Source organism: Ornithorhynchus anatinus, chromosome 3, assembly GCF_004115215.2.
Source record: "Ornithorhynchus anatinus isolate Pmale09 chromosome 3, mOrnAna1.pri.v4, whole genome shotgun sequence".
In the NCBI taxonomy this organism is placed as follows: Eukaryota; Metazoa; Chordata; class Mammalia; order Monotremata; family Ornithorhynchidae; genus Ornithorhynchus; species Ornithorhynchus anatinus.
This window is the reverse complement of record NC_041730.1, coordinates 109,399,255-109,427,150: the sequence shown is the minus strand read 5'-3', so window position 1 is coordinate 109,427,150 and position 27,896 is coordinate 109,399,255. Positions and strand designations below refer to the sequence as shown.

Here is a 27,896-nt window from a genome sequence, read left to right as displayed (position 1 = left end):
ACTCCAAAAGTAGTTTTACATTCCAATCAGGTAACCCAGGTCTCAACTAGTTGGTTTGAAAAATGAGATGTCCACTTTGGTTTTCAATATGGGCACAATTAATATTTGCTCCAAAGTAATAATAATGCTAACAATATCAATAGCGATAATAAGCGTATTTAAGAGCTTACCATTCACCAGGCACTGGGCTAAACACTGGGTTAGAAACAATATAATGAGATTAGACACAGTCCCTGAGGCTCATGGTGCTCACAGTCTAAGGAGGAGGAAGAACAGACTTTATCCCCATTTTACAGATGAAGAAACTGAGGCATGGAGAAGTTCAATGACTTGTCCAAAGTCTCACTGCAGACAGAGGGCACAACTGGGATTAGAGCCCGGGCTTGGGAGTCAGAGGTCGTGGGTTCTAATCCCGGCTCCGCCACTTGTCAGCTGTGTGACTTTGGGCAAGTCACTTCACTTCTCTGTGCCTCAGTTTCCTCATCTGTAAAATGGGGATTAAGACTGAGCCCCACATGGGACAAGTTGATCACTTTGTATCCTCCAGAGTGTTTAGGACAGTGCTTTGCACATAGTAAGCGCTTAACAAATGCCATCATTATTATTATTAAAACCCAAGTCTCCTGACTCCTGGTCCTGTGCCCTTTTGACTAGGCCATGCTGCTTCTTGTGAGAAAGTGAAAATTCCATGTTAAAAAAACTCCAGATAATTTCTTTCATGCTGTCAATTGACACCAGTCATAGATTTAATTTGAAGATTTTCTTTTAGAAAAATAAAAAAGTTATTATTTCAAAAGAAAATCAACTGCAAATAACCTGCCCAGAAACTAACTTTTCAACAGCTCACACTGACAACTTAATGAGGCACATCCACCCAGTAGGTAAATTACACCCTATAATTCAGTGACACACTTTTGGACAAGAAAAGATTTCCTTGGGTCGCACCACAGCAGAAATTCACTAAAATCCTTGAGGCCCACATCAATCCCCAACTGTATTTATTGAGTATCTTTTGCCTGCAGAAAACTGTTCTACATGCTTAGGAGAGTATCTTATTAATACACTCCCTCATGTACCAATGCACCAGTGTGCCTCAGTGGAAAGAGCCCGGGCTTGGTCGTGGGTTCTAATCCCGGCTCCGCCGCTTGTCAGCTGTGTGACTTTGGGCAAGTCACTTCACTTCTCTGTGCCTCAGTTTCCTCATCTGTAAAATGGGGATTAAGACTGTGAGCCTCACGTGGAACAACCTGATGACCCTGTATCTACCCCAGTGCTTAGAACAGTGCTCTGTACATAGTAAGTGCTTAACAAATACCAACATTATTATTATTATTATTATTAAGGAGTTTCTGCTTGAGGAAGATAGATGGATAGGCAACTATTGGAAGTTTTTGAGGAGCAGGGAGTTTCTGTATTTACTGAGCACTTACTATGTCTTGTCTTATGCCATCGAGTCGTTTCCGACCCATAGTGACACCACGGACACATCTCTCCCAGAACGCCCCGCTCTCCATCTGCGATCGTTCTGGTAATGGATCCAGAGAGTTTTCTCAGTAAAAACACGGAAGTGGTTTACCAATATCTCCTTCCACGCAGTAAACTTGAGTCTCCTCCCTCGACTCTCTCTCGTGCCACTGCTGCCCAGCACAGGTGAGTTTTGACTTGTGGCAGGTTGCCTTCCACTGGCTAGCCACTGGCCAAGCTAGGAACGGAATGGGTAGGACTCTGCTCGACTCTCCCTCCCGCAGCCGAGAGTGGTAGAGTACTGGAAACTCTCCGGGTGCGACCCTGAGAGGGGAACGTACCAAATGCACGGCACTATGCTAAGTGCATTTGGAAATGCTAAGACGCATTTCCTGCAAGCAAGGAGTTTATAGTCTCATCGGTTTTACCTTCATGACACCTCTAGAATCCGGCCTTTCCTCACCTCGCTGATCCAAGCACTTATTTCCCTCCTTGACTACTATGTCAGCCTCCCTGTTGACTTCTCTGCCTCCTGGCTTTCTGCTCTCCAGTCTAAATTTCACTCTGCTCCCTAGATCATTTTCCTTGAAAGAGTTCAGTTCATATCTCCCCATTCCTCAAGAACCTCCACTGGTTGCCCAACCCAAGAAGCAGCATTCATTCATTCAATTGTATGAGCTTCCCCTTTTCCCTCTGCTCCCTCTGTTGCCTCTCTGCCCCCGCTTCACCTCCCCTCTGCTAAGCCCCCTTTCCCCCTTTCCCTCCCCCGTTTCCCTCTGCTTCTTCCCCTCCCCTCAGCACTGTGCTCATTTGCTCATTTGTATATATATTTATTACCCTATTTGTTGTGTACCTCATTAACAAATCTTCTTGATTCTATTTATTGCTATTGTTTTTGTCTGTCTGTCTCCCGTGACTAGACTGTAAGCCCATCAATGGTTAAGGATTGTCTCTATCTGTTGCCGAATTGTACATTCCAAGAGCTTAGTACAGTGCTCCTCACATAGTAAGTGCTAAATAAATACTATTGAACGAATGAATGAATTTATTGAGTGCTTACTGTGTGCAGAGCACTGTACTAAGCGCTTGAAAAGTACAACTCAGCACGAAAGAGAGACAATCCCTGCCCACGCCGGGTTTACAGTCTAGAAGGTACCCGAGTGTGGTGGGGCCAGGGTGAATAATAAAGTGCTTAAGGGGTACACAGTCAAGTGCAGAGGTGATATAGAAGGGAGGACAATGAAGATATATATATATATCTATCTATATAGATATATATATAATGGTATTTGTTAAGTGCTTACTATGTGCCAGGCACTGAATCAAGCACTGGGGTAGATACAAACAAATCTGCGTGGCCTAGTGGATAGAGCTCAGAACTGGGAGGTGGAAGGACCCGGGTTCTAATCCCAATTCTGCCATGTGACTACTGGGTGACCTTGGGCAAGTGACTTAAATTTCTCTGTGCTTCACTTACTTCATCTGTAAAATGGGAATTAAGACTGTGAGCCTCAGATGGGACATGGACTGTATCTGACCTGATTACTCTGTATCTACCCCAGTGCTTAGAACAGTGCCTGGCATATAGTAAGCTCTCAACAAATACTATAGAAAAAAAACTAAACCTCCACATCAAACAGAAGCTCAACATAACAACAACAGAAATAATAATAATACTTGTTACGTACTTACTGTGTCCCAAGCACTGTTTGAACTTCGTCCCTATCACACATGGGACTAGGAGGGAATAGGATTTAATCCCTATTTTACAACTGAGGAAACTGAGGAAGAGAGAAAGTAGGTGATTTGGCCAAACACAGCACACAAGTGGCAGAGCTGGGATTATAACCCAGGCCTTCTGACTCCCAGGCATATGTTCTTCCCACGAGCCATGTTTCCCACACTGGTTTAATAAAGTCTTTAATGAAGACTTTAATGAAGTCCTCTCCTTCCTACACAATCTTCCCGGTTGCCTACTACAACCCAATCCTGTAACACCAACTTACTTGCTCTACCTCGATCTCATCTATCCCGTCGACCCCTAGCCCATGTTACCCGCTCAGGCCTGTAACTCTCTCCCCCTTCATAGTCCACCACTCTTCCTTTCTTCAAAACCCTCTTAAAAATCACATCTCCAAGAGGCCTTCCTTGACTAAGCCCTTGCTTCCATTACCTGTTCTCCTCTCCGCATCGACTATGCACCTTTTTTTTTTAATGGTACTTGTCAAGTGCTTACTTTGTGTCCAGCACTGTACTAACTGTTGGGGTAGATAGAAGATAATCAATTTGGACACAGTCCTTGCCTCAAATGGGGTTCACAGTCTAAGTAGAAAGGAGAACAGGTATTGAATCCCCATTCCACAGATGAGGAAAATGGGCTTGCCCAAGGTCGTACAGCAGACACATACAGCATCATGGTCTAATGGATAGAGCATAGGCCTAGGTGTCAGAAGTACCTGGGTTCTAATCATTCATTCATTCATTCATTCAATAGTATTTATTGAGCGCTTACTATGTGCAGAGCACTGTACTAAGCGCTTGGGATGAACAAGTCGGCAACAGATACAGACAGTCCCTGCCGTTTGACGGGCTTACGGTCTAATCGGGGGAGATGGACAGACGAGAACAATGGCAATAAATAGAGTCCAGGGGAAGAACATCTCGTAAAAACAATGGCAACTAAATAGAATCGAGGCGATGTACAATTCATTAACAAAATAAATAGGGTAATGGAAATATATACAGTTGAGCGGACGAGTACAGTGCTGTGGGGATGGGAAGGGAGAGGTGGAGGAGCAGAGGGAAAAGGGGAAAAAGAGGGTTTAGCTGCAGAGAGGTAAGGGGGGGTGGCGGAGGGAGTAGAGGGAGAAGAGGAGCTCAGTCTGGGCTCATTCATATTTCATTCATTCATTCATATTTACTGAGCACTTACTGTGTGCAAAGCACTGGACTAAGCCTTTGGGAGAGTATAATATAATAACAGACACATTCCCTACCCTCCACACAGCTCCACCACTTTTCTGCTGTGTAACCTTGGGCAAGTCATTTAACTTCTTTGTGCCTCAGTTACCTTATCTGTAAAATGGAGATTAATAATAAGGTTGGTATTTGTTAAGCGCTTACTATGTGCAGAGCACTGTTCTAAGTGCTGGGGTAGATACAGGGCAATCACGCTGTCCCACGTGAGGCTCACACTTAATCCCCATTTTACAGATGAGGTAACTGAAGCACAGACAAGTGAAGTGACTTGCCCACAGTCACACAGCTGACAAGTGGCAGAGCTGGAATTCGAACCCATGACCTCTGACTCCCAAGACCAGGCTCTTTCCACTGAGCCGCGCTGCTTCTCATGTTACCGTAAGCCCCACGTGGGACATGAACTGTGTCCAACCAGTTTAGCTTGTATCCACCCCAGTGTTTAGTACAGTGCCCGGCACACGGTAAGCTCTTTAACAAACACTATAAAAAAAAGAAGTGGCAGAGCTGGGACTAATAATAATAATAATAATGTTGGTATTTGTTAAGCGCTTACTATGTGCAGAGCACTGTTCTAAGTGCTGGAAGAACCTAGGTCCTCTGTCGCCCAGGCCTGTGCTCTTCTGTAGGCCAGCTGCTTCTCCCCTGGCTGGGTACCTCTTAAGCACTTTGACAAATCATACCATACACTTCTTAGAACAGTGCTCCACACTTACTAAGTGCTTAATAAATGCCATAACCACCAGTGCTATTTACTGAGCGCTTACTGTGTGCAGAGCACTGTAGTAAGCACTTGGGAGAATAACGATGTACACATCCTATACTCAATTTCCCTTAATGTCATGAATTCTAATGTGTGTCTACCCGTAGACTGTAAACTCCTTGTCGGCAGGGACGGGGTCTACCAACTCCGCTGGTCTGTACTTACCCAAGCGCTTAATACAGTGCTCTGCACACAGTAAGCGCTCCACAAATACCACTGACTGACTGATAAGGCATAACCTCTACACTTCCTATCTATTACCATAACCTTCTTAATCATCAGTTGAACATTTGATTTAAATCTTGTGCCTGAAATAAAGCTAGCTTTATGACTTTATACAGCAGGATCATCCACAATTATAAATAGGCGATCCATTTACAATTTTAAACCACAGATTTTTAAATCATGAGTCTTTGGTAGGATAAATCATACATCACAGTGGCTTAAGATTTTCATTTAAAGTTTTCTGGTTCAGCAAGAGGAAAATAGCTAAGTGCCTGCTAAAAATGGGTAATTTATTTCACTGCTGTTATAACACAACGCAAAAATCCCTGCAAAGGAAAAATTTCCTTGATTGTAGGAGAGTTTCTGAATGATTCATGGATTTTAAAAAGGGATGGTGCTTTAATAAAGTTAACCTGCACTGGGCCCTTTTCCCTTAAATATGCTAATTTGCACAAACTTTCATCTACCTAGACCAAACTTAATTCCTATTTCTATATATAGGTTTACTGAGTTTTGCTAACGATAAATTGTAAAAATCATGTTCCAATGATGTCTATGGCCAATTAAATTTTTCATTCTCCAGCCTGATTAGAGTGTTCACAATTGAAAGACTGAGTTTCAGAATGCTTTTTTTTTTTTAAACTAGCTAAAATTTCACCAACAGATTCAACAAGCTTAATGCCAGGAGGTGGCTAACAATGCGTCGCGTGATTTTTTTTAATAACCCTAGAAATTTCATACAGGGGAAATAGTCTTCGGAATCAGAAATGCCATACTCTTTCAGAAACACGGACTGAAGAACCAATCCCTGAATCTCCTGAATATTTTTCCTAAAAGGAGGGAAAAGAGAAATCACTCTCATGAATTTCTAAGATCCCACCTCACGTCAATGCTAATTCTACTCATACGCTGACAAGAGTCTGGATTAGAAGTAATACAGGCATTACATTTGGCCATAACCATTTTACTGGGGGAAATTCAGCAACAGTAAGTGGATCTCTGGGCTTCCTATAAAAGGGTACTACTCATCAACCTTATAGAATGAGGAAAATGTTAAGTTTCCCCTAAATGGAAGTATTTCACTGTGGGCAAAAGGGAAGAAGCTGGAAAGCCACAACGGTTGGAGGCTGACTACGATGCCGGCTGTGGGCCACAAGTGCCATGGGGACTTAGAGACTACCAAAATCAAAATTGCTATGAAAAGCCCTTTCTGATTTTACCACTGAAATTCAGGTTGCATGTGCTGATTTTTCAAAATTCAAATCTTGTTTCTGATCTGGGAAAACCATCAGGCCCAGCTGCAAGGACAGCCACAGATGTAGCACTCGGTAACTTCGTCTACCATACTTCTGAGAAGAGTAGTAAGTTGGCTTTATTTTTGTACTTATGATTCACTGAGTTTGTGAAAGCGCACCGACAACCAACACGACTCTGAGGTTTGTGTTCCTCCATATTATTTTCCCCAGATCCCCCTCCTCTCCATCCAAATGGCCATCTGATTCAGACCTACAACACATAATGGCTTCATTACTCTATCCAGCCTACTTTCCCCACTTCTAATCTCTTCTATCTCCAGTCTACACTCCATTCTGCTTGTCCGGGTCATTTTTCAAACACGTTTCTCCTGTCCTCAAAATCCTCCAGCGGCTGGTCATTCCCCTACAGATCAAAGAGAAACTTCTAACCATCAGCTTTAAGACGTCACTCTCTCCTCCCTTACCTATCCTCCGCCATCGGCCCAGCTCAAGCTCTCCATTTCTCCCGAGCCCGCCTTCTCACTCTGTCTCATTCCCAATCCTCTCACCTCTGATCCCTCCTCCACGGAACTCCTTCCCCCTTCAAACTGACCAGTGCTTACCTCTGCCCATCTGAATCCCACCTCCTCCAGGAAACGGTACCCAATTAATTTTTCTTCTCTTCAGTTTACATCCTCCCAACTACAGCCTCTGCATTTTTGCACCATCTCTGCCCTTTTGTACTCACAACTCCCTGCTGCCCTTTGGTACATATTGATGTATATACTCTGCGATTTAAGCACTTCTTGTTTCTGTAAATTATTATGTGTCTGTCCCCCCAGTTATATTTTAAGCTCCTTGTGGGCAGAGATTGTGATTCCTACATTATGAATCATGCTGGAGAAGCAGCGTAGCTTAGTAAAAAGAGCACAGGCCAGGGAGTCAGAGGACCTGGGTTCCAATCCCTGTTTTGCCTTGTGTCTGTTGTGTGACCTTGGGCAAGTTACTTAACTTCTCTGTGTCTCAGTTACCTTAATCTGTAAAATTGGGACTAAATCCTATTCCCCTTTATTTAGATCGTGATCCCCTCGCAGGACAGGGACTATGTGCAACCTGATTAACCTATATATCTACCTTAGCACAAAGTACGGTGCTTGGTACACAGTAACTGCTTAACGAGTACCACAATAATTATTACCACATGCATCGTTACCCCACACATCCGATCTATTACCAAGACCTGCCGGTCTCACCTTTACAATATCGCCAAGATCCGCCCTTTCCTCTCCACCCAAATGGCTACCTTACTGCTACAGGCTCTCGTTATATCCCGGCTAGACTACTGTGTCAGCCTTCTCTCTGATCTCCCTTCTTCTCTCGCCCCGCTCCAGTCTATTCTTCACTCCGCTGCCCGGCTCATTTTCCTGCAGAAATGATCTGGGCATGTCACTCCCCTTCTTAAACACCTCCAGTGGTTGCCTATCAACCTCCGCTCCAAACAGAAACTCCTCACTCTAGGCTTCGAGGCTCTCCATCACCTTGCCTCTTCCTACTTCTCCTCCCTTCTCTCTTTCCACTGCCCACCCCGCAAGCTCCGCTCCTCTGCCGCCCACCTCCTCGCCGTCCCTCGGTCTTGCCTATCCCGCCGTCGATCCCTGGGCCACATCCTCCCGCGGTCCTGGAACGCCCTCCCTCCTCACCTCAGACAATCTAATTCTCTTCCCCTCTTCAAATCCCTACTTAAAACTCACCTCCTCCAAGAGGCCTTCCCAGGCTGAGCTCCCCCCTTTTCCCCTCTGCTCCCTCTACCCCCCCTTTCACCTCTCCGCAGCTAAACCCTCTTCTCCCCCCTTTCCCTCTCTTCCTCACCCCTCCCACCCCACACCCTCAGCACTGTACTCGTCCGCTCGACTGTATATATCTTTATCACCCTATTTATTTTTATTTTGTTTAATGAGATGTTCATCACCCTGATTCTATTTAGTTGCCACTGTTTTTACGAGATGTTCTTCCCCTTGACTCTATTTGTTGCCATCGTTCTTGTCTGTCCGTCTCCCCCGATTAGACTGTAAGCCCGTCAAACGGCAGGGACTGTCTCTATCTGTTACCGACTTGTGCATTCCAAGCGCTTAGTACAGTGCTCTGCATATAGTAAGCGCTCAATAAATACTATTGAATGAATGAATCGTTCTCTTCCGAAAGCATTTAATACAATGCTCTGCACATAGGAAGTCCTCAATAAATACTGTTGACTGAAAGAGAAATTCACTATTAAAATTAGAATAACTATTACTTTTCATCTTCAAATTGTTTAAATTGGGGATAATTTATATAAAGCATCTGACCTGTCTTTACGAGGCCTTCCCTTAGCCCTTATTTCCCCTACCCTTCTGTCGCCTATGCTCTTGGATCTGTATCCTTCAAGTGTTTGGTACTCACCCCACAGCACTCATGCACATATCCATAACGTCTTTTAATGTCCATCTCCCGCTCTAGACCATAAGGTCTTTGTGGGCAGTGAACACGTCTAACCAACTGTGTGATAATGTACTATCCCAAGTGCTTTAGTAACGTGCTCTGCGCACAATAAGCAGTCAATAATGCCATGATCTTTACATTAATTTCAATGGCCATGTGGACCCATTATCAACATTATGTGTTGATAATTATTAAGGAGTAGAAGATAAGAAACTCTGGAAGATCTGGTGGTGTGGGTGGAGTTTCGTGGACTCTCCCCACCAATCTAGGACCTTCCCCGTCTCCTATCCACGTTACCTGCTGTCTTCCTGTGTCGCAGGGAGTAGGGAAGTAAACGGCAAATTGCCTTGTGGGAGGACTGGTCAACCAAGTCGCCTGTCCTTGGCATAGGAGATAGTGGTGGAGTGGACTTGAGTCAATGGCATGGATCGCTGGTAATAATAATTAATAAATGTGGTATTTGTTAAGCTCTTACTATATGTAAGGCACCGCACTATGCGCTGGGGAGGATACAAGCAATTTGGGCCGGACACTTTCTCTGCCCCGCATGGGGCTCACAGTCTCAATCCTCGTTTTATAGATGAGGTAACTGAGGCACGGAGAAGTGAAGTGACTGCCCAAGGTCCCGCAGCAGATAAGTAACGGAACCGGGATTACGCCCCAGGTCCTTCTGACTCTCAGGCCCATGCTATATCCATTAGGCCACGCTGCTTCTCCCTCATAACTGCTTCCAGCTTTCTTCCCGGTTCACAGGAACACGTTGAAGCTCAAGCTCAAGCCCACAGAGATGAGCAGGTAAGACTTCCGCTTCTCCGGGTGCGGGAGTGGTACTCAGATCAGCAGTGGGCGTTCACGGATCCAGATGCCCAGTAAACCGGGAGGGCCCTTTAATGAGGGCACGAGGACAAGGACACGAAGGGAGGATGTTCTTGTTCCCATATCCTTGTTTATTTTTCACATTCACTGCAGTTCAGAGTTCAAGATTTTTTAAATGTTTATTTTTTCAAGTTGGTTGAAAAATAAACTCGTGACATATCAGATTTTACAGTCGTACACAAAAAGTGAACTTCTCAAAAATCTTTTTTTCTAATTGTAAATGAAGGTGTGGACAATTCAGACCATCCACTAAAATGGGCAAAGAGGGCATCAAGTTCAGAGTTCACACACACTGCAAGTTTGCCTACAGCTAAGCTCAGCAAATTACCGTACTTATTGGCAATACTGCCTCACCTGCATGATTTCCTGACCCTGATCTCTGGGGAGGGATCGAAAGGTCGTGGATCAGTGGAAAGAGCCCGGGCTTGGGAGTCCGAGGTCATAGGTTTGAATCCCGGCTCTGCCACTTGTCAGCTGTGTGACTGTGGGCAAGTCACTTCACTTCTCTGGGCCTCAGTTCTCTCATCTGTAAAACGGGGATTAACTGTGAGCCTCGCGTGGGACAACCTGATGACCCTGTATCTACCCCAGCGCTTAGAACAGTGCTCAGCACATAGTAAGCGCTTAACAAATACCAAGATTATTATTATTATTACCACATAGTAGTAAACAGCAATGGGGGAGGTAGACAAAAATAATTAAAACCCAACAAAGCAGCAGAGACCAATTTTTTCGGGGTGGGGGGAAATGTGGAGATTTTCCTTTGGAAAAAAGACTAGCTGGGGGAGGGAGTGGGGCTTGATTCATTGAGTGCCCTAGTGTGCCGCACAGGGAAGAGCACAGTAAAGCAGATATGAACCTGGGGATTAGGTAGCCCCACCCCTGTTTTAATAATGGAAATAATATGCCAAAAAAAGCGGTGAAATCATATGGATAAATGCAACATCTGACCTGAGTTGCAAAAGATGAAAAGTGCAATCTATTTAATACTTCAGTTGTAATGCTGCCATCTCCTGCTACATGGTAGAATTACATAAACTACTTTAAAAACAGAACACCGATGACTTTAAAATATTTCCAGTGAGGACTCACGCTAACACACGCGAATGGGTACGAACGTAAATATACGTAGGCCGTGTAGGTTTAAATAGGGTTCGTTACCATTAAAGCCCTAAATCAGCTCGCCCCCTTCTACTTTCCCTCACTGATCTCCTTCTTCAGCCTCGCCCGCGGTCCTTGGTCCTCCAGCGGCAGCTTGCTCACTGTATCTCAATTTCATCCATCTCACCGCCAACCCTCTTCCCACGTCCTCCCTTCCACTCTATGCCAGACCACCACTCTCCCCACTTTCAAAGACTTATTAAGGTCAGATCTCCTCCAAGGGGCCTTCCCTGATTAAACACTCACTTCCCCCAACTCGCTCTCCCTTCTGCATAGCCTAACCACTTGGATCCGTACCTCTGGGGTACTCAGTATTCATCCCTGCCTCAGTCCCCCAGCACTTATGTACATATCCGTAATTTATTTATATTCATGCCCGCCTTCCCCTCTAGACCGTAAGCTCGTTGTGGATAGGGAATGTGTCTACCAACTTGGTCGTACTGCGCTCCCCCAGGGGGCTTGGTACAGTGCTCTGCACACGATAAGTGCTCAAATACCACTGATTTACTCTGAATACGAGTTTAATGGTATGTGCGTCGATACAGACACATACACTGTAACGCCTCACCTTCTAGACTGTGAGCCCGTTGGGTAGGGATTGTCTCTATTCCTTGCCGAATTGTACTTTCCAAGCACTTAGCACAGTGCTCCGCACGAAGTAAGTGCTCAATAAAAGCGACTGAATGAATGAATTAAAACCACATGGCCTTCAAGAAGGTTTTACCGACTAAACCCACATTTCCTCTACTGCCTCTCTCTCTCTGAATCACCCCTGCACTTGGATTTAGGCCCTTGGGAAGCGGCTTGGCATAGTGGATAGAACGAAGGCCTGGGAGTCAGAAAGACCTGGATTCTAATCCTAGATCCGCCATATTTGCTGTGTGACCTTGGGAGAGTCATTTCATTTCTCGGTGCCTCAGTTACCTCATCTGTAAAATGGGAATTAAATGGGACAGGGACATGTGGGACAGGGACTGTGTCCAACCTGATTAGCTTGCAACTACCGCAGCACTTAGAACAGTGCTTGACGCATAGTAGGTGCTTCATAAATGCCATCATTCATTCACCCCAACCTCAGCTCCACAGCACTTCTATACATATTCGTAATTTATTTTAATGTCCGTCTCCCCCTGCAGACTATAACCTCTTCGTGGCAGAGAACATGTCTATCAATCTTGGTTCACTGACTCTCCCAAGTGCTTGGGACAGTGCTCTGCACAGAGTAAACAGTAAATATGATAAATATGATAGATCGAGAAGCAGTGCGGCTTGGTGGAAAGAGCCTGGGCTTGGGAGTCAGAGATCGTGGGTTCTAATCCTGGCTCGGCCACTTGTCAGCTGTGTGACTTTGGGCAAGTCACTTCACTTCTTGGTGACTCAGTTACCTCATCTGTAAAATGGGGATTAAGACTGTGAGCCCCACATGGGGCAACCTGATTACTTTGTATTTACCCTAGTGCTTAGAACAGTGCTTTGGCACATACTAAGCACTTAAATACCATCACTATTATCATTATTATTATTATAGATGGGCTGATTGAGACATCATAAATATGTCTGATAGCCTGAATTCCTTGGGGAAGTATTTACCTGAAAAAAATGAATCAATTAGATGGATACCGAAGTCCTCAGGAACCAGTGTAGGTAAGGAGAAAGAACCAATGTGTCAAAGAGATCAAAATAGTTCATAAAGTAGGAGAAGGAGCCTGGGGGTGGTAGATCACCATGATTAGCGACTGGAGTGGGTGACAGAGGAGGATGATATGGGCTTCAAATGAAGGGGTAGACGGATGGGACAGGTGGAAAGGTGTGAAAGTGGCTTTGGGAAGCAAGGAAGAGGCGAACTCCTCTCTCTTTCCTTGTCAGACTTCTGAGTGGTAAAAGATGAAGCCCTTAGGGAAGAGAGAGACAGGAGGGAGCCAGGTTTTGGTGACAGTGAAGGAAGAGCAGTGTGACTGAGTCAGGAACAGGGTCAGGATGAAGAAAAGCTTTCCTAGGAGTGCTTCGCTGGGACTGTGGGGCGGGAATGGAATGAGGGGTGGGATGAGAGTGGGCTGAGACAGGCCAGCACGGGAGGAGGGGGATGAGGAGGGGTGCTGGGAAGGAAGGACAGGGATGGGGCAATTAGACGAAGGGAATTGAGGATACATGGCTAGGTCAACGTGACTTAAGAAAGAATTTCTGGAGATTAAAGCAGATTCTTCAGGTGGGTAAATCTCTATAGATATGACAGCTTGTTGTGTGACAACTTAGAGGCCTCATATTTTGCTGAGTGCTGCTTATGGGTTGCCCTTACTATCCTCTAGACCTTAAGCCCATTGTGGACAAGGAATGTGTCTGTTTATTGTTATATTGTACTCTTCCAAGTGCTCAGTACAGTGCTTTGCAGACCCTCTTTTCTTTGGGGCCACCATCAGAAACAAAGTACTGGGCTGGATGGACCACTGTACCAACTCGGTAAGCTTTATTCACGTGGCCTTATGTTCATATTCAGAGGGAGAAAATTCAACCACAATATTTTCCCCCATTTTTAAGTCCATGGAATAAAACCAATCCAAAGGTAATTTCCTCCGGGAAGTCATCCTGAGGTCCCTAAAAATTTCTAATGCCATTTCATTTGACCTTGCATTACACTGTCTACCAACTCTATTATAATCTCCCATGTAGACTCCATAAATATCACTGACTGATTGATTTGATACTTCCTTTGGGCCGCTGCTCTAAATATCCCAGTAGCCACACGTGAGGTTGGGAAGGCAGGTCTGGGAGAAGTGAATCCAGCAAATTGGGGCCAGAACGTAGATTTGGGGAGAAACAGGGAAGCTGAACATCACATAAACCCGTGTTGGGGTAAAGAGGGTAGGATTCTCAGGGGCCCGGGGAAGAGTAGAGGGAGAAGCAGCATGATTCGTCGCTCTCCCACAGTGGCACTTCCAGTCTACTTTTGTTGATGGCGAAGGCCTGGGGACAAAAGCTCCCCAAGAGGCCTCCTGTTGGAATGTGCCCAACAAGTTATAGTTTCCCTCCATATCTCGTTTTTAAAACGCAGAAAAGCAGTGGTTGTCTATAGTGGTTGAAAAAATTTTCCTTACCTGAAAAATCAGCATGTAATCTATCCCAGCACTTCCCCTCTCAGGGTGGCACCTGGGGAGTTTCCAGTTCTCTCCCAGTCTCGACCCCAGGATGGAGAGTCAAGCAGAGGCATAATAATGTTGGTATTTGTTAAGCACTTACTATGTGCCGAGCACTGTTCTAAGCGCTGGGGTAGACACAGGGGAATCAGGTTGTCCCACGTGGGGCTCACATTCTTAATCCCCATTTTACAGATGAGGGAACTGAGGCACCGAGAAGTTAAGTGACTTGCCCAAAGTCACACAGCTGACAAGTGGCCGAGCCGGGATTCGAACCCATGACCTGTGACTCCAAAGCCCGTGCTCTTTCCACTGAGCCACGCGGCTTCACCTATGGAATGCATAGCCATTCCATTCCTAGCTGGGGCAGTGGATAGCGAGTGGAAGGCAATCTGCTACAGCCAAAGCTCGCCCATACTGGGCAGCAGCGGCACGGGAGAGTGTCGAAGGTAGAGACTCAAGTTTACTGCGTGGAAGGAGGCAACAGTAAACTACTACTGGATTTTTACCAAGAAAACTCTAGGGAGACACTACCAGAATGACTGCAGATGAAGGTGGGGTTTTCTGGGAGAGATGTGTCCAAGGTGTAGCTATGGGTGTCGCATAGTGTTTAACAAATTCCATTGAAAAAAATCCATTTTCTGAAATCACCTGAAGGTTAATAATGCAAACTATTCATTACAATAAAATTGTTGCCCAAATCTTGAGTAAGCACATTCATTCTTTCCATGTCTTGGCTAACTACACCAAATATCAAAGATCTGCCAAAAGAGAGCCAAAAGTTGAGCTTTTCTCCTTCTAGGATTACCACGAAGGATATTTGCTGAAATGCAAACTGAAATCCACTGGAATTCCATGACTCATCAGTACCCAAGAAGAGCTTGCAAGAATCTCCTCCACAACTACACGCTAATCTTTCAGGTAAGGAGAATTTTTTCAACCACCATAGATAACCACTGCTTTTCTGCTTTTTAAAAACGAGATTTGGAGTGGAAACTATAGCTTGCAAGATTATGAAGGACCTACCTGACCATGTCTCCTACTTCATTTTGACAGTTGTTGTTTTTTAAATAGTATTTGTTAAGTGCTTACTATGTGTCAAGCACCGTTCTAAGTGCTGGGTGTAGAGATCAGTTAATCAGGCCAGATACAGGCCTGTCCCACATGGGGCTCATAGTCAAGTAGGATGGAGAACAGGTACTGACTCTCTACTTTAGGGCTGAGGAAACTGAGGCCCAGAAAAGTGAAGCGACTTGCCCAAGGTCACACAGCAGACAAGTGGTGGAGTTGGGATTAGAACCACATCCTCTGACTCCCAGGCCCGTGCTTCATCCACTAGGTCACACTGCTTGTCAGTTGCCACTTGGGCTGCGATGACAATAGAAATAATAATAATTGTGGTATTTAAGTGCTTACTATGTGCCACACACTGTACCGAGTGCTGGGGTGGGTACAAGCAAGTCAGAATTACCAACATCCACCACATGACTCAATGAGGCAGACCATCACACCAGTTCACTGACTCTATCCGCAAAGATCGTCGCCTTGATATTCAAGGATCCTGTACAGAAAAACCTCACTTTCAGCCCTTTTCACTTCTCAACTACTGCATCAGGTTACTGCTCTGTGTTTCTCTGGGCCTTCGCTCTGTCTCCGACTGAGCCTCCCCCTCAATTCTCATTTCTGGATGCCAAGCTTGATTCCATGAGTTAATATCAGGGCTGTTCGAAAACCCAGCGCTGCCAGAAAACTGCTGTTTGGGTACTTCAAGCTGCTGCAAACATTATGAAACGCCAGTAAACCAATGGAGTTCTAGGACCTTGTTATCAGTAATTCTCTCTCTTTAAGCTCTGGGCTTAAAAACTGTTCCAGAAGTCAGCTCCGGGTCTCTCAGCTGGAAAGAGGACTGGGCGTGATACCAGCATAGAGCTTTAGATTGGCTTCGGGCTTAATGATCCACGGCAGCACTTTAGTGACTTCCTGCCCGCTGACAAAGAGGTTGGCTTTCGGCATTTTGATCCTGGGTACTCCCTGGATTTTACGGGAACCGTTCCGCTCTGTATTAGCAAGAGTATTGTTGGGTGGCTATTTATTTGGGCGATTCTTTTCAATCACTGAGAGAGCAAGCGCCTCAATTTAACCCCCTGCCAACATGCAGGCAATCAAATGCCATTTAGCCGTGGGTCAGCTGGCCAGCCAAGACCCTGCTAAAAAAAGACAACCACTGGCTTCAAGTGCTCCATCAGCTTGACTCTCTTCTTCCTCTATACTCCCTTTTTATGGTGCTGAATAAGCACTTTCTGTGTGCCAGGCACTGTATTAAGCACTGGGGTAGATGCAAACTAACTGGGTTGGGCACAGTCCCTGTCCCACTTGGGGCTCACAACCTTAATCCCCATTTTACGGATGAGCTGAGGCACAGTGAAATGACTTGCCCAAGGTCACACAACAGACATGTGGCAGAGGTGGGGTTAGAACCCAGAGCTTTCTCCAGTAGGCTGTGCTGATTCCCTGGTTTATCATACTCATTCTCCCAGACAAGCTTTCTAATTGAACCTTTCTTGTATCTCTTATGACTCCTTCCCACGTTCACCCCGTTCCCCACTACGTGAAACTCCCTCTCGCATCCAACTCTGACTGGCCGTGTTCCTCGGCTCCTTCGAAGCCCTTCAGGGCCATGTCCTCCAAGAGGCTAGCCATATTAACCTCCAACCTTCCTAGTCGTGCCAACCAATAACCATGTTAGCACTCAGGTGTATATCTGGTCATCTATTCCCTTACTCTCGCATTTACTGGATATCTTACAATCTTCATCATTACAGATGATGAAGTAAGATCCTTCTGTTGTCGGTTCCCTAGAGCCCACGAGGGTGCTCAGGACCCAATACAGTGAACAAATGATGGTGGTGACAAAAAACCAGTAAAGTTGCAGAGGAGCTCCCAGATCTTTCCCTTAAAGCCCAGTCCAGGATTCATTCGCTTCCAGAGCTTCAATTACCATCTCTACACAAATAATTCCCCAGTCTACCCCTCCGGGCCCATCCTCTCTCCTTCTCTAAAGTCTTGTGTCCTGATGTCTAGCTGACACCTTAAATTGAACATGCCCAAAAGAGAAGGCCTCATCTTTCCCCAGAAACCCTGTCCTCCCACTGACTTTCTCATCACTTTGGACAGCACAACCATTCTCCCAGTCTCACAAGTTCATAACCTGGGTGCTATCCTCGACCTACCTTAGTCAGCCCACACATTCAGTCTGTCCCCAAATTCCGCTATTTCTATCTTCCCCACACCTCTAGAATTTGCCCTTTCCTTGCCATATTGCTATCACGCTGATCAAAACACTTATATTCTGCCTCAACTGCTGCATCGGTCTCCTCAGTGACTTCCCTGCCTCCTGTCTCTCCCTATTCTAAGCCATATTTCACTCCAGTTCCCGGATCATTTTTCTTATTAAAAAAATTTTATATATGTGTATTTCTGCTCACTTCTCCCCACCTCTCAAAAACCTTCAGTAGTTGCCCAGCCAACTCTGCACTGGCTTTAAAGCACTCAATCAAGGCTCCTCTTCCTACCCAACCTCACTAATTTCCCACTACAACCTAGCCCACATGCTTTGCTCCTCTAATGCCAATCTTCTCACTGTACCATGATCTCACCTGTCTTGACAAACAAACCCTTACCCATGTCCTCCTGGGACTACCTCCTGCTTCATATCGATCAGACTACCTCTCACCTCATCTTCAAATAAAATCATATCTCCTCCAAGAGGCTTTTCCTGAATAATCTCCTAGAGCAGCTGTATTTACTAAGTGTTTACTGTGTGCCGAGTGCTATACTAAATGCTTGGGAGAGTACAACAGAGTTGGCAGATACATTCCTTGACCACAGAGAGCTTAGAGTTTCAAAGGGGAGACAGACATTAATATAGCTGAATTAAATTATGAATATGTTACCTATCTGCTATGGGGCTGAGGGAGGGGTGAAGTAAGGGTACAAAGGTGATGCAGGTTTCCTAATTTGGTCCCGCTTAACCTGTTGATCCATTTCTCTACTGGCTTGATAGGATCAAAGTCAACGCAAGGGTGACACGGAAGGGGTTGGGAGAAGAGGAAATGGGGGCTCAGTTGAGGAAGCCCTCTTGGAGGAGATATGTTTTTAATAAGGCTTAAGATGGTGGGGAGAGTGAATGTTCGTCAAATGCCCCTCATTTCCCCATCCTATCTGCCCTCCCTTCTGGGTTGCCTATTCACTTGTGTCTGTACTCCTTAAGCACTCTGATACATAACCTACCCCCAGCCCCACAGCACTTATGTATCTATCCTTATACTCTGCCATTTCCCCCTGTAATTTATTTTATACTAGACTGCGACCTCCTTGAGGGCAGGGAATCATACCTACCCAAATTATTGTACGGCACTCTGGACAATGCCCGGGTCCCCAGGAAGCACTCGGTAAATACCATGGAATGACCGACTGATTCTGAGATGGCCTGAGGGACCTCAGGGCCTTCAGGGTATAATGGAGGCCTCTCTGTTTCTAGGATCTCCTCTCCCAACTGTAATTCCTAGGGAACCCAAGTTCTGTTCCGTGACTCCAGGGATTCTCCAGATCTCTGAGCCTGACTGGCAGCAGATGGGGCTGTGGTCACCCCTTTCCGATCTAAACACCCAAACCGATGCACTTTTCTACTTCGGCCCTTGGAATGGTCCCAAAGAGTCCAGAACTACCGAGATCAAGGCTCCAAGGTGAGTGGCATGATGAGCTGCACGAGGAAGATAAAGCCCCAAATGGAGGGTAGCAATTAGGAGACCTCCTGAATACGCTTTCCATTCAGGCTCCCCTGACCTCACCCACACATTTCTATTTTAGATTGGCACTCCACGCAGGCCAGAGTGAAGAGCAGAAGAGGAGGAAGAGCAGGGCGAGGGGAAGCCCTCACTCCCCAACTGTCCAACAGCCTGGCCCTCAGAAAGAGAGCTGGCCGAGGAACTTCTGCACATATCCAGTCCTCTGGGCAGAACGGGGCTAGGGCCAGGGCTGATCTTCACCATTCCCACAAGGGAAGAGCATGAGGAGAAATGGGGGGAAAATGCCACAGCTGCCAAGGCCTGTCCAACACTGGAAACAATGGAAAATTCAAGACAGCTGTGGCCTTGTTTGAATCTCTCCCCCGAGCCATAATCCTCTCCCCGCAATAGGTAAACTGCTGCTACTAGAGACTGAAAGCTGGGGCTCCGTGGTTCGGTAGACACAACCACAGCTCACTCTGGGGTTCATGGGGAGTTGCACAGACAGTACTAGGCATTTCCTGGGCCGTTTAAGGGGGCAAGAGGAGGCTTCACCAGTAGCCTAGAACATCCCGCACCCCTGCCTCTCTTTGGCAGGGTACCTCCCCTTCCCCCTAACTCTCATCCTTCATTGCTATTTCTAATCTGCCTCCCTGGGGCACCTTCCTCACTCTGCCATGGTCAAAGTCTTCTCTCCTCTAGGCATTCATGCCTGGTCTCCTAATTTGGCCTTGCTTCACCAATTGATCCACCTCTCTACTGGCTTGATAGCATCAGAGTCCTTGGTTGTAGCATGTTGTTATTCCACGGCCCGGCCCCTCGGCAAATGTACGTAGGGTCAAAATGGGGGCTGGCAGCACTCCCTGCGTCCGACAAATCTTTTGAACTTGTTTTACCTTTGCTTCTCGGCAATCGCCTTGTCCATGTTTTTGAAGATTTCTTGAAACAGGTTACAACTGGATCGGCTGTTGATAGAATAACCGTATCCTCTCTTCCAGTACTGCTTGAGATCATTTAGGTATTCCAGTACCTGAAATTGAATTTGTTTTCAAATCTCTTTAAATGTAAATCTGCACAACCTGCTTCCCTCTGTGAGTGCTATTCATTCAGTTGTACTTATTGAGCACTAAATGTGTGCACAGCACTGTACTAAGCGCTTGGGACAGTACAATTCAATAGTAAACAGACGCATCATTCAAAATCTCCAACACACATCTGTAGATCTTGCCCTGTTGGGGATACCTGGAAATCCTCAGGAGCCAGGATTCTTGCAATTCACAATAGTAATTATGGTACTTGTTAAGCACTTACTATATGCCAAGTTCTATCTAAGCACTGGGATAGATGCAAGTTAATCAGGTTTGGACACAGTCCCTGTCTCACACATGGAGCCCACACTCTTTATCCCCATTTTACAGATGAGGGAACTGAAGCAGAGAGAAGTGAACTGACTTTCCCACGGTCACATCAGAGACAGGTGGCAGAGCCGGGATTAGAACCCAGGTCCTTCTGACTCCCAGACCGGAGCTCTATCCACTAAGCCACGCTGCTTCACAATACACAATGCAGACTTCCCTGGAAGCTCAGACAGAGCCAGGCCTGACGCTGGTTAGACTGCAAGCTCCTTATCAATCATTTTTTACTGAGCGCTTACGAGAGCAGAGCACTGTACTAAGTGCTTCGGAGAGCACTTGCAACAGAGTCAGTAGACACAGTCCCCGTCCATAACCAGCTTACGGTCTATGGGGGGGGGTGTGTGTGTGTGTGTGTGTGTGTGTGTGTGTGTGTGTGTGTGTGTGTGTGTGTGTGTGTGTGTGTTGTGGGGGGGAAACCCTGCTCCTTGTGGCCGAGGATTGTGTCTTCCAACTCTATTGTACTTTCCCAAACATCTAGCACAATGCTCTGCACGCAGTAAGTGCTCAATAAATACCACTAAATGACTGACCGTTAGACTCCTGAAGCCCTGGGTAGAATTCTTAGACACTGTGGGATAAGATCCTATTTCTGGGACTCGGCAGGCCAAATCCTGTTCATACTGCATTTGGCTCCACTATCGGCCAGTCCTTCTTCATCCCAGTCCTTGCTGCTGCCTCTCCCTTTTTTCCCTTGCCTCCCAAAACGGAGGGATTCTGTGGGATTCTGCATCCTATGAAAATAAATAAATGTTGGTATTTGTTAAGCGCTTACTATGTGCCGAGCACTGTTCTAAGCGCTGGGGTAGACATAGAGGAATCAGGTTGTCCCACGTGGGGCTCACAGTCTTAATCCCCATTTTACAGATGAGGGAACTGAGGCACAGAGAAGTTAAGTGACTTGCCCACAGTCACACAGCCAACAAGTGGCAGAGCTGGGATTCGAACTCATGAGCCCTGACTCCAAAGCCCGTGCTCTTTCCACTGAGCCACACTGCTTCTCTAAGGGTCTGCACCAGTACCAGGAAACTATTTTAAGTATGCTACATTTTCCTGAACATAAGTGTTCAGTTAATCTGGGCCTTATTTATACGGAACATTTAAAATGAAGAGAATATTATGGGGACTTTTTAATGAAGCTACATCAAACTCAAAGCCATCAAGTGGAAGTCCAAAAGGCCACGAAAGCAACACCTACCTTAGCATCATCTGTGTCAAAGAAGTCACACCAGGGGGACTGAGTATCTTTAATAGCCAGATCAAATGAGCAGGTGAAAAATGCCACTTGAATCAAATCTGAAGGGGGAAAAGAAAATGAAAAATGTACTAGGTGGCTAGTTTTGTTCTGTTATACAATGAAATCGTCTACAGATTGAACAACAACTACTTTCCACAGATCTCATAATAAGCAGAAACTTGGGCCGGTTAAATTACCAAAATAGATTCAGTTTCATTGGCCAGTTAGTGTTAATGGGCTAACCTGCCTGACAGACATAGCCCACTGCAATAATGGCTAAAAAGTAATCTCAATTGAGCTTCTTTAATCACTTAATCCTGACTCAATTTCTTCACTATGAAATGAAGGCAATATGAACCCATCTCAGGAAAAAGTAATAAAAGTAAAAATGATCGCACAACACCGGACTGATGTAATTTACATTTGCATTTACTGCTTCCCATTAAAAAACAGCTTCTGACGATTGGCACCACAATTATTTAATGCAAAACCAAAAACACTGTCTGCCTCCATCTTCTTCTCTACCTAACTACCGAAAGCTAGCAAGTACATGTTACAAAGTTTGGGAATAATGGCTTGCACACCGCAAAAAAGCATCCAAAGGTTTGGCTTGATTATCACAGAACAGTCACTCTTTCCAAGGCATGTCAAAGTGTGGCCCCTTTCCAGACTGGAATTCTTTCTAGTAGAGGATTTAGATTCTAATTCTGGCTCCGCCACTCACCTCCTGTGCGACCCTGGGAAAAAAAATCATAATTTCTCTGTGCTTCAGTTTCACCATCTGTAAAATGGGGAGGAAATTATCTCTTCTCCCTCACCAGAAGTAGACTGTGATCCCCAAGAGCCCGTCAAAGGGCAAGGACTGTCTCTATCTGTTACCGATTTGTACATTCCAAGTGCTTAGTACAGTGCTCTGCACATAGTAAGCGCTCAATAAATACTATTGAATGAATGAATGAAGAGCAACAAGGGTTCTGTCTGACCTGATTAACGTGCATCTGCCTCAGTGCTTAGTATAAAGTACTTGGCATACAGTAACCGCTTAAATGCCACAATTACTGTTCTTATTACTTAACTCCTTTTCAAAGTGAAATGCCATCTTCTCTGCAAGGAAAGAACCCTTCTTTTAATTTTTTTAATCTTCTGTTTTTAAGCCTGGAAGCTAATGATATGAAACAAAACATAAGAAACTAATTATTTAATTATTTACCAAGTACTGCCAGTCCAAATTTATGCACTTCTATAGTAAGAGATATGAAAATAAACACTAAATTGGGATAACTGAATAGAGCACCCACATTTTACCTATAGGTTTCACAAGAGACCAGGGTGAATCTGTTGTGAACAGTGTAGATCTGCCTGAATCTCTGAATGACAGTGTAAACGGCATGTCTGTTATCTGTTCAGGAGCAGTGAGACCTCATCACTCCTCTGACCAAACTGACCAGGGAAGTTCAAGCACAACTCTACTTAATGCCTTCTGTCCAATCCTACCAACAGCTTTCATGATGGCCATTTTAAAGCAGTTTACAGCAGAAAAATAAAAACTAAAGCTGAGAATGATTCTTGCTTCCATTAACTTTTTATAGGCAGCCTGGGGCAACCCCCGGTCCCCGGCTCTAGCCCAGATAAGAGTGGTGGCGTGGGTGGGCATGTAGAAGCCAAGAAGAGAGGAGTGTTTCTCTGTACAAGAAGGCTGTGTCATGTTTTGGGGGAGTAATAATAAGAATTATTGTGGTATTTATGTGCTTACTATGTGCCAGGCCCTGTTCCGAGCTCTAGGTTAGATACAAACAAGATAACTGGGTTGGATACAGTCCTTGTCCTACCTAGGGCTCACAGTCTCAATCCCCATTCTACAGATGAGGTAACAGGCACAGGGAAGTTGAGTGACTTGCCCAAAGTCATGCAGCAGACAAGCGGTGGAGCCGGGATTAGACCCCAGGTGCCTCTGACTGAGGTCCGTGCTCTATCCACTAGGACCCGCTGCTTCTCAGTGGCAGGAAAGCCTCTGCCAGTCAGTCTATCCTCATCATCAGCAGATCTGAGTATAGACAGTACTTCAGGACAGAAAAATGGCTCTCTGCATTGCAGATATTTTACATAAACAATAGAGCCTCCAAATCCCGTCCTTGAGGATCTGGGGAGTTAACTTGTACTTAAAATAGGTAAAGTTAGTTTCCCCCTGTTATTTGACAAATTAGGACCACATTAGCATTTATTACAATCATTTCAAAAGTAATCCCTTCTTTTTCACCCAAAGTGTCTACACCTGGCTTTTACCACCTTACTCTCCTCTCACATTCTGCTCTTTCATCACGAAAAGCAAACTAGCCAAAACAAGTAACGAATGCTTACGTTTCGGCAGAAGTGAACGTACTCGTATTTTGCATTATCCTAACGCAATGGTTAATCCAAGAACTGTCTGAACTAAGCTTCCTCACTCATAATTTCCTTAATTATGATTGAAGTTTTTAAATGCTTACTATAAGTGAGCCAAAAGCTGCGGTCACGTCAAGATATTCTTATCGGACGCAGACCCTGACCCCCATGGGGCTCTCAGTCTAACAGGGCAGGAAAAATGGTATTTTATCCCTTCTGTAGAGGTGAGCCAACTGAGGCACAGAAAAATTAAGTGACTTGCCCAAGACCACAGAGCAGACAAGGGGAACAGGCAGGACGAGAATCCAGGTCTCCTGACTCCCACTTCATTCATTCATTCATTCAATCGCATTTATTGAGCACTTACTGTGTGCAGAGCACTGTTAAAGTACAGTTCAGTGATAGAGACAGTCCCTGCCCAAAATGGGCTTACAGTCTAGAAGCGGGGAGACAGACATCAAAACAAGTAAAAAGGTATCAACAGACTAGGTTATGCTTCTTTACAACATGTGGTGTCTCTACTGGGGTTGTGACCACAAGGAGCCCTGCTCCTTTAAGTAATCAATCAATGGTATTTATTGAGCACTTACTATGTGCAGAGCACTGTACTAAGGGCCCGGGTGAGTACAGTACAACAGAGTTGGAAGAGGCAAGCCCCGTCCACACGGAGCTTACAGTCTAGAGGGGGAGAGAGACTCTAAAATAGATTACGGATGGGGGAAATAACATAATAATGTTGGTATTTGTTAAGCGCTTACTATGTGCCGAGCACTGTTCTAAGCGCTGGGGTAGACATAGGGGAATCAGGTTGTCCCACGTGGGGCTCACAGACTTAATCCCCATTTTACAGATGAGGGAACTGAGGCACAGAGAAGTTAAGTGACTTGCCCACAGTCACACAGCCGACAAGTGGCAGAGCTGGGATTCGAACTCATGAGCCCTGACTCCAAAGCCCGTGCTCTTTCCACTGAGCCACGCTGTTATAACAGTTGCTACAATGCCTTTTCTCTCACTTTAATAATAATAATAATAATGTTGGTATTTGTTAAGCGCTTACTATGTGCAGAGCACTGTTCTAAGCGCTGGGGTAGACACAGGGGAATCAGGTTGTCCCACGTGGGGCTCACAGTCTTAATCCCCATTTTACAGATGAGGGAACTGAGGCACAGAGAAGTTAAGTGACTTGCCCACAGTCACACAGCTGACAAGTGGCAAAGCTGGGATTCGAACTCATGAGCCCTGACTCCAAAGCCCGTGCTCTTTCCACTGCGCCACGCTGCTTCTCTAAATTCAAACCTTCTCCTTTTCATCCCAGGGCTGAGAGTTCCAAATTCTATTCCTCTTCAATCCCTCCTTGCCTAGGAAAAGATCTGAAGCAATGCTCACCTCTCTGTGCCATTCCCTCCCCCATGAAAAAGCAGGGATAACAGTCACCTACTTCACCAAGGGAGCCTTCAAGGAATAATTACCTTAAAGCAGGTTTAAAAGCTCAAATGCTCATTATCTCCACCTCCATCTTCCTGGACTCCACTGAAACCTCCCAGATTTCACTAATTCCCATGTGACACCACATTCGCTCATCATGAAGCTTGGGTTCCTTCAAATAAAGTCACATGCTCTTCACCACCTAAACTTCCAATAGGGTGACTTTAACCAACTTAAACACAAATTTTTTATCACCCTGTAGCTGTGTTAATAACTGCTTTTCTTGTACCTACAAGACGCAAAGTAACGCATTAGGCATTACTGTGTGAGGGCATGTGAGTCAAGATTAAGCTGCTTTCTCCTACTTACCCAGATCTGAGTTTTTTCCCATTTCTTTCATTTAAGAGTCTCAATTTAAATGAAGAGTTGGTGAATGCCATTTCCTAGGAATGCATTTGGTATCGAGAGGCTTGTTTAGCAATACTTATTAACGCCTGATAGCGGAAAACAGAAGGAAACTACCAAAAAAAAAAAATGGCAGTGTGCTCTAATGGAAAGAGCCCGGGACTGAGAATTTGGAAGGCCTTGAATTTTAGTCTCAGCCCTATCCCCGGTCCATAACATAACCTTGGGCAAGTCACTGAAATTCTGTGTCTCAGTTTTCTAATCTGTGAAATGGGGGTTAAAGGACAATTCAATCGTCACTTCAGGGCTCCTCTAGTCCCTGGCCTTTTCATCCTCAAAGACCCAAGGACAATTCAATCACCTCCTTTGGGTATCACCGGATTAAGTCGTTATCGCTGTCTGATACCTCACCTCACCGGCCCCACCATGACTCTTCAACTCGCCCCCACACTCCTGTCAGACCATGTCAGTCCTCCCCTTCCACCACACCTCCCCCGCTCCCTCTGCCACCCAACTCCTCTCCTCCCCTTGCACGGCCCCCACTCCTCTTACCCGCCCCATCCCTGTCATCCTGCTCCAGCACCACCCCTCATCCCCTTCCCCGCAAGCCAGCCCCCTCTCAACTTCCTCTCCACTCCTGTTCCTGTCGCTGTTCCCTCCCCGACTCCCCCCCTCCACAGCTTCAGTCAAGTGTGGCCTGCGGAACCCCCGCTCCATTATAGGGGAGCTTCTCTTTATCCTTGACCTGCTTCTGTCTCAGTCACTCCTCCTCCTCGCCATCACTGAAACCTGGCTCTCCCCAAACGAGAGAGAGCCTCCCCTGTTGCTCTCTCCAGACGGGGCCTCTTCTCCCACTCCCCCAGACTCACTGGCTGCCTTGTCGTGCCCCAGTGCCTCCTCCCCCATCCTCTTCTTTTCCTTCCTTCCTCCTCCTTTAACCATTTTGATCCCTTTCTTACATTCTCTCTTTCTCCACACCCACTTTGACTCTTAGGGACTTCAATATCCACACAGATGTTCCTGCCTTCTGCCGCCCGCCGTCTACCACTCCTTAACTCCACTGACCTCCTGGCTCCACCTCACCCACTCACCAACTTGGAGACACAGTCAAACTCATCTCTACCCACTGCACCATCTCCACCCTCACCAACTCTGAAATCCCTCTATCTGACCACAACCTCCTCCCTTGCCTCCTCTCCTACAAACCTCCTCCCGGTAAATCTGTACTATTTCCCCTATAGAGACCTCTGATCTTCTGACCCTATCTAATTTTCTCAACTCAACTTGCCCCACTTAGCCACATACCCAAACTACCCTCCCTCGATGACCAAACAGACACTCTCAAGAGCACCCTCTCTACGGAACTCAACTCACTCACTCCTCTATCCCTTCGATCTTATACCACTAACCCGCAACTGTGGATCAACTGCACATTCCACCTCCTCCCCTCTTACACTTGAACCGCAGAGCACTGCGGCAGAAATCTAAATATCAGGCCGACTTTGTCCACTTTAAGTTTATCCTTATGTGTTTTAACTCCGCTCTCTCCTCTGCCCGGCAAAATTATTTCCCCACCCTTATTGACACCCATGGCCACTGCCCTCACCGGCCGTTCCACACATTAAACTCCCTCCTCAGGCCCCCCAGCCCCCCACCTCCTCCATCCCTTGCCCCAATAACCCGGCTGCCTTCTTTATTAAGAAAATTGACACTATCAGGCGTGAGCTCCCTAAAATCACCCCGTCCCTCCTTAGTCCTTCTCCCTTCCAATCCCCTCTTCAACTCTCCCATCCTTCCCAGTGGTATCTCTAGAGGAGATCTCCCACCTCCTCTCAAAAGCCACCCCCTTCCACCTGTGCATCCCACCTTGTCACCTTATCAAAACTCTCACCCCCTCCCTTCTTCGCTCCTTAACAGCCACCTTCCACTGTCCACTCTC

General features: G+C 45.9%; 1 protein-coding gene and 1 non-coding gene across 2 annotated transcripts in view; both read right to left on the bottom strand.

Moving 5' to 3' along the window:
• Positions 1–27,896, bottom strand: part of MINPP1 (multiple inositol-polyphosphate phosphatase 1) — a 51,861-nt gene that overhangs the window by 11,423 nt on the left and 12,542 nt on the right. Inside the window, exons 3-4 of the mRNA XM_029060302.2 lie at positions 21,707–21,804; positions 19,993–20,126 (exon numbers count right to left, since the gene is read on the bottom strand). Coding sequence (XP_028916135.1) covers positions 19,993–20,126; positions 21,707–21,804 — 232 coding nt within the window. The remainder of the gene's footprint in view (positions 1–19,992; positions 20,127–21,706; positions 21,805–27,896) is intronic.
• LOC114810477 lies at positions 1,661–1,798 on the bottom strand. The gene has a single exon (XR_003758176.1). It is a non-coding gene; the product is annotated as a small nucleolar RNA SNORA7 (small nucleolar RNA).